The 11,947-nt window shown below is 42.6% G+C and overlaps 1 protein-coding gene across 12 annotated transcripts in view; it reads right to left on the bottom strand.

Annotated features, from left to right (window-relative positions):
- Positions 1-7,231: 7,231 nt before the first annotated feature.
- The window catches only part of SYBU (syntabulin), a 66,238-nt gene continuing 61,522 nt past the window's right edge, over positions 7,232-11,947 (bottom strand). For all 12 annotated transcript variants that reach the window (XM_089664399.1, XM_089664425.1, XM_089664435.1 and 9 more), the window contains one exon: positions 7,232-10,288. In XM_089664399.1, coding sequence (XP_089520525.1) covers positions 9,199-10,288 — 1,090 coding nt within the window. In that variant the 3' untranslated portion in view covers positions 7,232-9,198. The remainder of the gene's footprint in view (positions 10,289-11,947) is intronic.

Genomic DNA, 11,947 nt, shown 5'->3' with positions numbered 1-11,947 from the left:
AAATGTCAGTGCGTCTTATGGAGCGAATATTGAGCGGCCGGTCCGGTATTTCCACCTCTGCCGTGTCAGAATACAGGGCCGGTCGCTCAGCTCTGCAGCGGGACCTTACCTGTTCCTCTATCCAGCGCCGCACTGTCTTCTCGGCTTGACAGGTCCCAGAAGCCGCTGGACCAATCACAAAGCGCAGTGCTTCTCGCTCATGCGCACTGGGCACCTGGCTGTCAAGCTGAGCGCCCACACTACAGAAGCCAGGAAGACAGCGTGGCGCTGGATAGAGGAACAGGTAAGGTCCCACTACAGAGCGGACACTAACCAAAGAACAACTCCGCGGAAGTAAGAGCGGGTACCTGACAAATTCAGGTACCCGCTCCCCCCCCTCCCCAAAGGTCAGCAGTCATCTCCTGTACTGTCCGCAGTCTCTGGTCATCTCCTGTACTGTGTCCGCAGTCTCTGGTCATCTCCTGTACTGTGCCCGCAGTCTCTGGTCATCTCCTGTACTGTGTCCGCAGTCTCTGGTCATCTCCTGTACTGTGTCTGCAGTCTCTGGTCATCTCCTGTACTGTCCGCAGTCTCTGGTCATCTCCTGTACTGTGTCCGCAGTCTCTGGTCATCTCCTGTACTGTGCCCGCAGTCTCTGGTCATCTCCTATACTGTGTCCGCAGTCTCTGGTCATCTCCTGTACTGTGTCCGCAGTCTCTGGTCATCTCCTGTACTATGTCTGCAGCCCATTGGTTTACAATATTTTTTTTCCTGTTTTCTGCCTTTAAAACCTAGGTGCGTCTTATGGAGCGAAAAATATGGTAAGTTGCAAGAGGGAATTTTGTTAAGAATCATCCACTGGCATATGATACTTGAGGGCTTTCCATTGTCTTGGATCTGTTACTTCCACCACAGAATTCCTCTAAAAATATGAGGCCCCACTGTAGCAACTGTGGTAGGTGGTAAAGCCAGGGAATCAGTACAGAGGTCTGACATAGACCGTGCCATGGCATTTGGTCACATGATCTCTGTGCATTAAAAAAGTGGATCTGCCAGTTGGAAATCCTGTTATTCCATAAGGCTAGGTTCACATAGATGTGGTGTGATTTTCCTGATAGTTTCAGTGTGATTTCAAGGATTGTTTTTGATTCAGGTGATGTGATTTAGCAGCATTTTCTTTTAGTCTCTTGTTCTCTCTCTCATGGACCAGGGATAGGAGATATGGAACAAAGCAAAGGCTTGCTGGCATCATGTTCTCTTAGAACCGATGAGCGATTTAAATTCAAGTCTAGATAGCTACAAATCGCACAACAGTGCCTTAAACTCGCACAGGTCCCTTTTTAAAATTGCATCGGAATGGCACTGCATATATGTGAATGGCCTCCATAGACACTCATGTTATTTCACTTGTCATGTGATTCCATGCATTCTGCATCAGTGTGAACCAGGACTTAAAATGCGTATCTAAACTCAAAAAGAAAAATGGAATCTATTGCAGCTTACCAATCCCTAAATGTGATGTGGCCAATTACAAACTTCCTGTTTTGGGCTGGCTTCACTCTATGGAAGAGCAAATGGAGCTGCCCTTGAATAGTTTGTCAAGCAGTTACAAAAAGTTTTTATTTTTTTTATAAAGCTTTTATATTTCTGAACATTGTAAGCACCCTTGTCAGTGTTAAATGGTTATCTTAACCCTCTGATATTTTTTGCTCGACAGCTTTCCCCTTTAAAAAGTTGAATAATAAAATTAGTGCTCATTCACACAAGCAGCAGGCCCTACAGCTCCTTTTTCAGAGGCTGATTTTACCTTGAAATACAACGTTGCAACCATATACCAAGCAATTTTACTCATGCTTGCAATGAGGTGCCTTTTTGATGTGCGGAGTAAAAATTAGTGAAGCATCTCATCAATTTAAACAGACCCCATTTACCATCACAATCATAGATCAGGAGCTTTCCAGTGTCCGCACACAAATGTTTACATTTGGAATGCAGCCTTTGGGCTTTAAAGCCCACCTGCTGAGAGGTTGCATATATGGCTGGGGGGGGGGGGGGGGGGAAAGAGGTTAAGCATAATGAGATTTCCCCACTTTCTGAAGTAGGAGGATGCCTATTGACCTCTTGAAGACACCTGGTCAGAATGCATCCCAGATTCCTGGGTAAAAGTTTGCAGGGGCTACAAGCTACAGTTTTGCAGTCAACCTCCACCCCTGGATCTGGTTATCCAAGCTGCTTGTGCCTCTGCTCATGCTAGCAGACCTCCATACTGCTCTTGCAGACCTTTTGAACTAAAGGGTTATTGCCATTGTGTCAACAGCAGAAAGGTTTCAGGGTTTTTGCACCAACCTTTTCAATGTTCCAAAACTGAAAAGGGGTTATTTGTGCCATCTTGGATCTGAAGCTCTTGAATATCATCTATCTTTCTCCTTCAAAATATCTTCTTAATTTTGCTCCCAAGATTTGTATATCAACCATCAAGAAAGAAGTTAAGCTGCAGAAAGGATTCCAGTCTGGGCAGAACTCCACATTCTGGTCTTGTCTGTAAATCGTTTGGCAGACAGACTGCCACTTCCAGCAGCAACTGGATCCAAGGTAATAGTGCCTGCACCCAGAAGTGTTCCAGAACGTCACAGGTAAAAGAAATGCTGCCTCTGATCCTTCTGGCCTTCAAATGACACATAACTAGATGGGTTTGTTGCCAGATGTAGAGTTTCTATGGTTACCCCTTAGGATCTGTACAAATTGATCTATGGTATACTTCCCCTTAAACACCTTCCATGTTTACTTAGCAGGGAAGGATGAATGAAATTCTTAAGAATCTCATGGTATACCCACCTATTCAAACTTCTGGAAGACACCTCATGGATCATCCTGATCTCCCAGGCATAGACAACTGGCAGGTTGATTTCCTCAGGTAGCAGTGCCTGGACCTGGGGGGTGGTCCCTACACTCAGGTGGTGTTCCAGGACCTGTGTCACAGGTGAGGGATGCTGGATGTGAACCTCATGACTTCCAGGTCGTCAACAACAAACTGGACAGAATTCTCTCCAGGTGCAGGGATCCTCTGGCAGATACAATAAATGCCCTGCTGGCTCCATGGAATCAGTACAGCCTGATCCAAGCCTTAAAGCTAGGATGTCTACCATCACAAAAGCCTGGGAAATGGGTTTGGATCAAGTTTTGTCCGAGTACCATCAAGGGTCAGATCTTGGAGCTTGTGGTCCTGTTCCAGAGACTCACTAGCTTCCCATTCTGCAAGACTCTTTTGTACAGGGTGTCGCACGTGGCTTTCCCTGTGTGCTCATCTGTGACTAAGTGAAATCGGAATATGGTTGGCACTTCTTAGCCTACCAAGGGATATTCCTCTTTCCGCTCTCATTTTCAAAGGTGGTGTTTCTTGTTGCCATTACCTTTGCAAGACATGTCTGAGCTGGCAGCTCTGTCCTGTGTAAAAAAAAAAAAACAAAACACCTTCCTGGTCTCATACAGGGAAAGGCAGTGTTGAGGCCTAGAACCTCCTTCCTAAGGTGGTTTTAGCCTTTCAGCTCACCCATGACCAGGTCCTTTTTTTTTTTTTCTTCTTCTTTCAGCCAGAACATGGCAAAAAGAGTTCTACCATCTCTGGCACTAGCCTTGAGCTCAATAGTACCACTTGTAAAGTGTAGTCAGAGGGTTCAGATGTAAGTTGTGGATAGAAGAAAGCATGTGTATGCAAGCTCTGGATTGAAAGTGGGGGACCTTGAGCTATGGATAGCTGTGGCCAGGGGTGCAGATGTGAGCTTTGGCTGGAGGTAGGCTGAGGACAGGCGGTACAGGGGTAAGCGGTGACCAAGGGTTGCAGAAGGGAATGATGGGAGCTGCTATTTTTTCCTTTGTGTTGCACAGGCCCAAACCCGGCCAGTCTGTGAATTACACATTCCCAGTTTTATTAAACAATGCCATTTTAAGGCCCCTCCACTGATAGTGCAATTTGGCCACACCCAACATATTACAATGCTATTCTCCCCTGCATGAGGGAGGAGGAAGAATTCTTGCATGTGTTCCCCGAGGAAAAAAAAACTGCCAAATACATTGTTCTTTGTCCCTCTGTCTGGGTTCTGAAAGAACTCTTCAGAACTGGGAGTAGTTCATGCTGTGCTTGTTTGGCTTGTAGCTACTGCTTCTATTAGAAAGACTGACATTCTGTCACTCAAGGTTCAGCCAGATCATCATTCATATGGTGTGAAAGTGATATTAACTTCTTCCCAAATGCGCTATAGCTGAAAGATGGCTACAGCACGGTTGTCTAGTTCTGGGAGGGCATCCTTTGACGCCCTACCTGAACACATCCGCAGCACCGCCGGAGAATGTCGTGTCCTATAGCCACAGCTGATCATGTGATAAGGTAAAAGGCCAATCACAGCAGCCTTTTAAAAACATGATCAGTTGTGTCCAATGGCACAGCATATCTCAATGTAAATACAGTTGCCAATTATCAGCTGCACTTTCTTCACGCTGTCACAGCATGAAGAAAGTACTGCCGGTAACCAGATGTGACAGGAGATCTGCACAAGTATTCAGTGCCCTGATTATCAGTGTCACCCGTCTGTACCTCCTCAAACGCACATCAGTGAAGAAAAAAAATTGCAGTTTGCAAAATTTAATAGAAACAAAAAACTTTTCCCACATTTTTTGCTCTTTATTCATTTATAGTACAAAAAATAAAAACCCCAGTGGCAATTAAATTCCACCAAAAGAAAGCTCTATTTGTGTGAAAAATATTATACAAATTTCATATGGGTACAATGTTGCATGACAGCGCAATTGTCAAATTGTGACAGTGCTGAAAATTGGCCTGGGCAGGAAGGGGGTAGAAGTGCACAGTAGGCAAGTGGTTAAAGGCAAATTTTAATAAAAATTAACAAGCATGTCATACTTACCTGCTCTGTGCAGTGGCTTTGCACAGAGCAGCCCCAATCCTCCTCTTCTTGGGTCCCCCTGCCAGTGCTCCTGGCCCCTCCCTCCTGCTTAGAGTCCCTAGGAGCAAGCAGTTTGCTAAGGGGACACCCAAGCAGTCTCTGAGTCACTGCTCTGCGTGTCCATTCACGCACAACCACAGCTTGGCTTCTGCCTCCTCTCTCGCCTCATTGGCTCACTGGCTGTGATTAACAGCAGTGGGAGCCTATGGCTGTCTCAGCAATGTGCACATTGCTGGATCGCGATGAGGCTCAGGTAAGTATTAGGGAGGCCAGGGAAGGGGCAGCTCAAGGTTGTTTTTACCTTCATGCATTCTATGCATGAAGGTGAAAAAACCTGAGCCTTTACAACCACTTTAAAGAATCAGGTTTCCCATCATGGGCACTCCATTAGGTCTGTAAGTGCTTTCTTTTTGTCATCAGGCAACAGTTTCCCAGACTTGCAAGGCTGCCACCTGGTATTCTGTTCACATGTTCTCAAAAGTTAACCGCTTTCCCGCCACCCTATAGCAGAAGGACTACTACAGGGCAGCAGGGCTGCGCAAAATCAAGTGTATATATACACACACGTGATTTTACATTTGCGGGTAGGGGGGACGCACGCCCCCCCCCTACCTGCGCCACCATTGTCGATCACTGGGTCCCGGCCGGTGATTCCCCGCTGGCACCCGACGATCGCCAAGTATCACTGATGGGTGAAGATACCTGTATGTAAACAGTACAGATCTCTCCCCTGTCAGCTCCTCCACATTGTGACTGTCAGCACATTGCTTTGTATTATACACACACACACACACACACACACACACACACACACACACAGTTAACCCTTTGATTGCCCCAGATGTTAACCCTGTTAACCCCTTCCTGCCCAGTGCCATTAGTACAGTGTCAGTGCTTTTTTTATTAGAACTGATCACTGTATGAGTGTCACTGGGGAGGTCAGTGACAGTTTCCTCCCAGTGTCAGAATGTCCGCCGCAGTCCTACAATAAGTTGCTGATCGCTGCCATTAATAGTATTAGAAAAAATTCTAGTATATATAAAATCGCCATTTGTAGACGCTACAACTTTCATGTAAACAAATTAATTTACATATAAAAATATTCTGGCCTAAATTTGACAATTTGTTTTTTTTAATTTTTTTACTGGACATGTTTAATAGCAAAAAGTCAAAAGCATTGCTTTGCTTATAGCGCCAAAAAAAACCGCACAGGTAATCAAAATACCACTGAAAGAACGCTCAATTTGTGGGGGGGAAAAAAAAAAAAAGACATACATTTAATTTGGGTGCAGTGTTGCATGACCGTGCAATTGTCAGTCAAAGTAACACAGAGCCGTATCGTGAAAAATGGCCTGGTCAGGAAAGGGGGTAAATCTTCTGGTGGGAAAGTGGTTAAACAGGTGGATGTTCAGGCCTCATCTGATGCCAACTTTAAGAAATTATCTGCTTTCAGGCTGTCCCCAGTTCTGATTTTTTCCTGAGGTTTTATTTTGGGCCATTTAGGGTTTTGTTGCTGTTACACACCCTCAATTGGACTACTCTGGGATGTCGCAACAGTCTCTGAATTTATGTGTCCTTCAGTGAAGGAGAAAAGGAATGGGATATTTGAACAGACTGGTAAAAAACACTTCTTGGAGTTCATTAAGGGACATAGGTCCAACCCATCTGTATCTATATTCTAAGGTTGTTATTGGGACAAAACAGGCAAAAAAAAAAAAAAAAAAAAAAAAAAAAAAAAAAAACTCACCAGGCTCCACCGTTTCTGGTCCTATCAAATATTGTTTGCTCCTAGTTTTGCCATCAATAAAATAAAGATATAATGCACACTTTTTTTTTTTTTTTTACCAGGTTGTTTGGTTACAGCAGCTACTTGTTTTGGAACTCTTTACCCCAATCTTTCTGACTATCTTCTACCTTGTCCACTTTTAGGTGATCCCTGAAAACCTCTCTTCAGGGAAGCCTATCTTGCCCTCAGCTAATAACAGAATCTTCTATTTCTCCCATGAGCTCACCCTCACAGTTGTTACCTTTTGTTCCACCATCCCGTCCCTATTAGATTGTAAGCTCCCAGGTTCAGGGTCCTCCTAACCCTCTTGTATTGAATTGCTTCATTGCTGTACTGTCTCGCTTTGTATTGTGAAGTGCTGAGCAAACTGTTGGAGCTATATAAATCCTGTATAATAATAATAAATGTAGCATAATGCCAGTCACAAAATTTTGACAACTGCAAATATTGCCATACAGCAGATTCAAGGAGTGCGCGCAAGTGTGAAAAAGGCATATAAGACATCATAGTAAGTAGAGAAGGTCAGTTTATTGAATCTGTACATACAGACATTGGACAAGCAAATGTGTTTGCATACAGCAACACAAAAAAGTACATAATAAATAAGGAAACTGATTTTTTTAATATTTACTGTACACATTAAGGTTTATAAATACATCTCACCATGCTACGTTACGCTTTAAACACTTTGCAATAACCTCATGGATATACAGGCACATCTCTGGGTACGACCATGCTCTGACACAATGCAGGTACTAATAGAACATTACATTACCATAGGTAACAATATTTACTTCACAGATAGCCAAGCATACCTACAGCAGAATGTGGGGCTCTATGAAATGAGGCAACTGTGCTAGGAATATTCAGAATGTTATGGACACTTCAACATTGTATACAAATACAACAACAAGTAGATTACATTCAAGAGAGTCTCCACCCAGCTACAGATCTAAGGTGTCTCTTGAAAACAGTTTCAAGTTGTCCCTCAACAACTATTATTTCGCCAGCACTCCAACACTGCTTAAAGTTTCGTGACTGTTTTTTTTTTTTTTTTTTTATCAGCCTATTGGCTGATACAACCAGTCACAAAACAGTAAGGAAAATCGGTTAAGGGACAACCAGCACCTGTCTCCAGAAGATGGAGAGATCAGGGGGACAAAAGAAAAAAAAAAGAAAAATTCCACACATTCACACTTTTCAGTCACGGAGTAGACACTGATCGGTAAAATGACCCATTGCTCCTCAAGTCTCCAAGAGCTAAAATGAGGAAAACAGTCCTTGGCAGAGTTCTCAGCTTTGCCCCTGCTACAGCCATTGTGACATCATAAAAAGGCATTTCAGTTTTCCAGCTGAATTCTAGATGGTAAATACAAAAAAAAAAAAAAAAAAAAAAATTGACAGATTCAGTAGCAAGAGCCAAAAGGCCCTCATGGCAGTGGCAGGTTGGCAAAACAGGTATTTGGTTGCAGAGATCTTGGCACTGGAGCCCCAAAGACACAAGAAACCAGTGGGGGGGGGGGAATTCAACCTGCTGCCATACCTCCATAACTGAAATGCAAGTCATCAGTATAATGACCACCTAAATCTAACAGCTGGGTGGACAAACCCTTTAACAAGAGTACTTAGAGGTCAGTGAATGTTCCCAGTGCAGGACAATAGGGAAAAAAACCACACATTAAGCATAGCTAATAAACTCAATATGAGCAGCAAGGCTGCAATATAAAGAATTGTAGAATTTGGAAGTGCATTTATAATAACATTCAAAAGCTTTTGTTCTTTAGTACAATTAGTGCAATATTTGTTAGGGGATAAGGAAAGCTATCAAATTTATTATTTTCAATTCATTTTGCTTCTGTAAAAGAAGCTGAAAAGGGAGAGGTGATAAAGTGCAAATTAAATAATAAAAAAAAAATTAGGTGCAAATATGACAAATTGAAATTTATCAATTTGATAAGTGCTCTATGTATGCAAAAGGCATTAAAAGGGGAAATACATTTCCATAAACATCATAATCTAGCAGCAATCCACCAAGTTACAATAAAAGCCATGGAGAAAAAGGGAACAGCATCAATCCATGACCGGGGAATCCATTCAGAACAATCACTTGAAACAATTATCGATAGTGGTTGTAAATCATTGAATTGCTCATCCTTACTACCATACCAATAATCACTACCAAAGGATATCCATTAATTCCAGCATGAAGTCAATTTGAGTTGTATTGGCTCTGTTTCATTACGGACTTTGTGGTTTGGTGGGCATCATTCAATCAACGCAAAGCGACCAAGATCAACACTCAAGACAAAAGGCTGGGATTGTATCAATATCCTAGGAATTGTGTGGGTCTAAGATTACAAGAGAAGATTAAAACTAATTAGGTTATATACAGATTCCCCTTTAAGCATATAGGAAAAGACAGTGCCCTATTAACATTCTAGATGATTGAAATTCTAGAAAAAAAAAAGTTAGGATTTAAATATAAGGGCTGTAGGATGTTTTCCTAAGGGTATGTAAAGCCATTAAACAACAGCCACGCATCATAGTGCCAATGTTATACACAGGTTCTGGATATCCTCTTTGTGTACTTAATGCCCACAGAACTGTAGGAACAATGGGCACAGCCACTGCCAACAGGTCGGTCAAAAACCGGTCACTCCAGTGTCTTTTAGCCACGCACATGTGTTGTGTATCTCTGCTTGGCAACTCTGGCAAAGGTCCTTCAAAGTCAAGTTCTTTCATGGCACGGTTTGACACTGGAAGGGTATTATTCCCCAGAGAGTCAGGGGATAAAAGGATAGCAACATTTGGGTCATCGGGGGTCAAGTCAATTAAATCTGTGGAACCAGAAGAACATTTGGCACGCAGACCACGCATAATGGAAGATGATCTAAAAGGATAGTCATTATGGGTCTTAAACATCTTGAAGATGAGATTTTCAAGGTCAAGGCTATAAGGGACAACATCAGTTTGGATTGCCTGCTCCATCCATTGTGAACCCTGTGCCCACTTGGAATGTATTTTCTCAATTTCTTTATCAAAACCAGCTGTGGAATGCAATTTGGTAGAATTCAGGTTTGCCAAGCTGCCAAGATCACTTCTTGTTTCCATCAAAACCTCATCATAAAGGTCATCTCTGTTTGCCAGATCATCATTCAGAAGGAGATCACAGTCTGCCATCTCCTCAGTTGCTTGGTCCTCCATTAGAAGTCCTTCTGACATCTTATCATAAATTGCGCTTTCAGTCAGAGATGCTCCTGGAGAGTTACAAAAATAATCCAAACATGGTTCATCTCTAAATTCACCATCTTGAGCCAATTCCATACTACGTAGAAGGGTCTCCAACTTCCTGTTTTGAATGTTTATGTCTATGAAGTATTTCTGAATTCCTTTGTCTTTCTCAGCCAAACTGTTTTTCATAGTTTCAATAAACTGCTTTAGCTGCTTGATCTCCTTTCGAGCTTCTTTCAGGGCAAGCTGGGCCTCAACACGATGGCATTCCTCCTCAATCCAGTCTTCCCTCATACGGGCTAGCTGAGATTTCAGATCTTCTATTTCTACTTCCCTGTAATGGCAAAATAAAGGATCTGTGTTATTTGTAGCTTAATAAACTTTGTCTACTCCTCCTGATTTAATACATGAAGAGATTCTCATGAGGCTGGTGCAGCGGAAATACCAGACTACACCAGCAGATGGAACCTCAAATTGCACTTCCAGTTTCCAATAAAACGTAACAGCTGCAGGATGGAGGGCCACTTTGTGCACAATAAATATAAAAGACAGTATACATAAAAATCTATACTAAAATTACAGATATGCTAAATTCACAGATATGTACAGTGCATTCAGAACGTATTCAGACTTCCTTCACTTTTCTCCTCTGTTATGTTGCAGTCTGATACTACAATTTAATTTTTTTTTCCTCATTAATCTACACTCAGTACAACATAATGACAAAGTGAAAACAGAATTTTAGAAATGTCTGAATTTATTAAAAAGAAAAAAAAAAATAATATCACATGTACTTAAGTATTCCGACCCATTGCTCAGTACTTTGTTCAAGCACCTTTGACAGCAAAATCAGTCTCAAGTCTTTTTTGGATATGACACATCAAGCTTTGCACACATGGATTGTGGGATTTTCTGCCATCTTTAAAATGGCAAGCTCTGTCAGGTTGAATGGGGACCATAGGTGGAAAGCCATTTTCAGGTCTCTTTAGAGATGTGCAAGTCAGGGCTCTGGCTGGACCACTCTTTGACATTCACAGAGTTGTCTCTAATCCACCCCTGTGTTGTCTTAGCTGTGTGCTTATGATTGCCCTCATGTTGGAAGGTGAACTTTTGGCCCAGTCTGAGGTCCTGAGCCCTCTGGAACAGGTTTTCATTGAGGATATCTGTACTTTGCTCCATGCAGTTTTCCCGCAACCCTGACCAGTCTCCCAATCCCTGCTGCTGAAAAAAAACCCATAGCATGATGCTGCAACCACCATGCTTCAATGTTAAGATAGTATTGGGCAGGTGATGAGTGGTGCCTGGTTTGCTCCAGCCATAACATTTAGAATTGAGGCCAAACAGTTCAGTCTTGGTTTCACCAGACCAGAGAATTCGGTTTCTCACAGTATGAAAGTCTTTCAGGTGCTTTTTTGCAAACTCCAAGCAGGCTTTCATGTGTTTTGCACATGACGTCGGTCTAGCCACTCTGTCATAAAAGGATCGGTGGAGGGTTGCAGTGATGGTTGTCCTTCTGGAACTTTGAGCTACAAAGATCCTATGTGGAGATGAGACAGAGTGGCCACTGGGTTCTTGGTCACCTCTCTTGCTAAGGCCCTTCTCTATTTGAGAATTGGAAATGGAGGCCACTGTGCTCTTGGGAACTTTCAGTGCAGCAGAAATTTTTGTAGCCTTCCCCAGATCTGTACTTTACAATAATCCTGTCTGAGCTCTTCAGGCAGTAACTTTGACCGTACGGCTTTTGTTCTGATACCGTGTGCATTGTCAGCTGTGAAGTCTTTAAATTGATTGGACATGGATTTGGCTCTCTATAAATTTACTACAGGTGGACTTCAATCAAGGTGTAGAAACATCTCAGCAACGATCAAGAGAAATGTGAGGCACCTGAGCTAAATTTCAAGTGTTGTTGCAAAGGGTCTGAATACTTATGCTAATGTGATATTTCAGTTTTTCCTTTCATACATTTCTAAAATTCTGTTTTCACTTTGTCATT

Source organism: Staurois parvus, unplaced genomic scaffold, assembly GCF_062004578.1.
Source record: "Staurois parvus isolate SC_StPar_1 unplaced genomic scaffold, SC_StPar_1.0 ptg000047l, whole genome shotgun sequence".
Classification (NCBI taxonomy): Eukaryota; Metazoa; Chordata; class Amphibia; order Anura; family Ranidae; genus Staurois; species Staurois parvus.
This window is presented reverse-complemented; position numbering and strand designations above follow the sequence as displayed.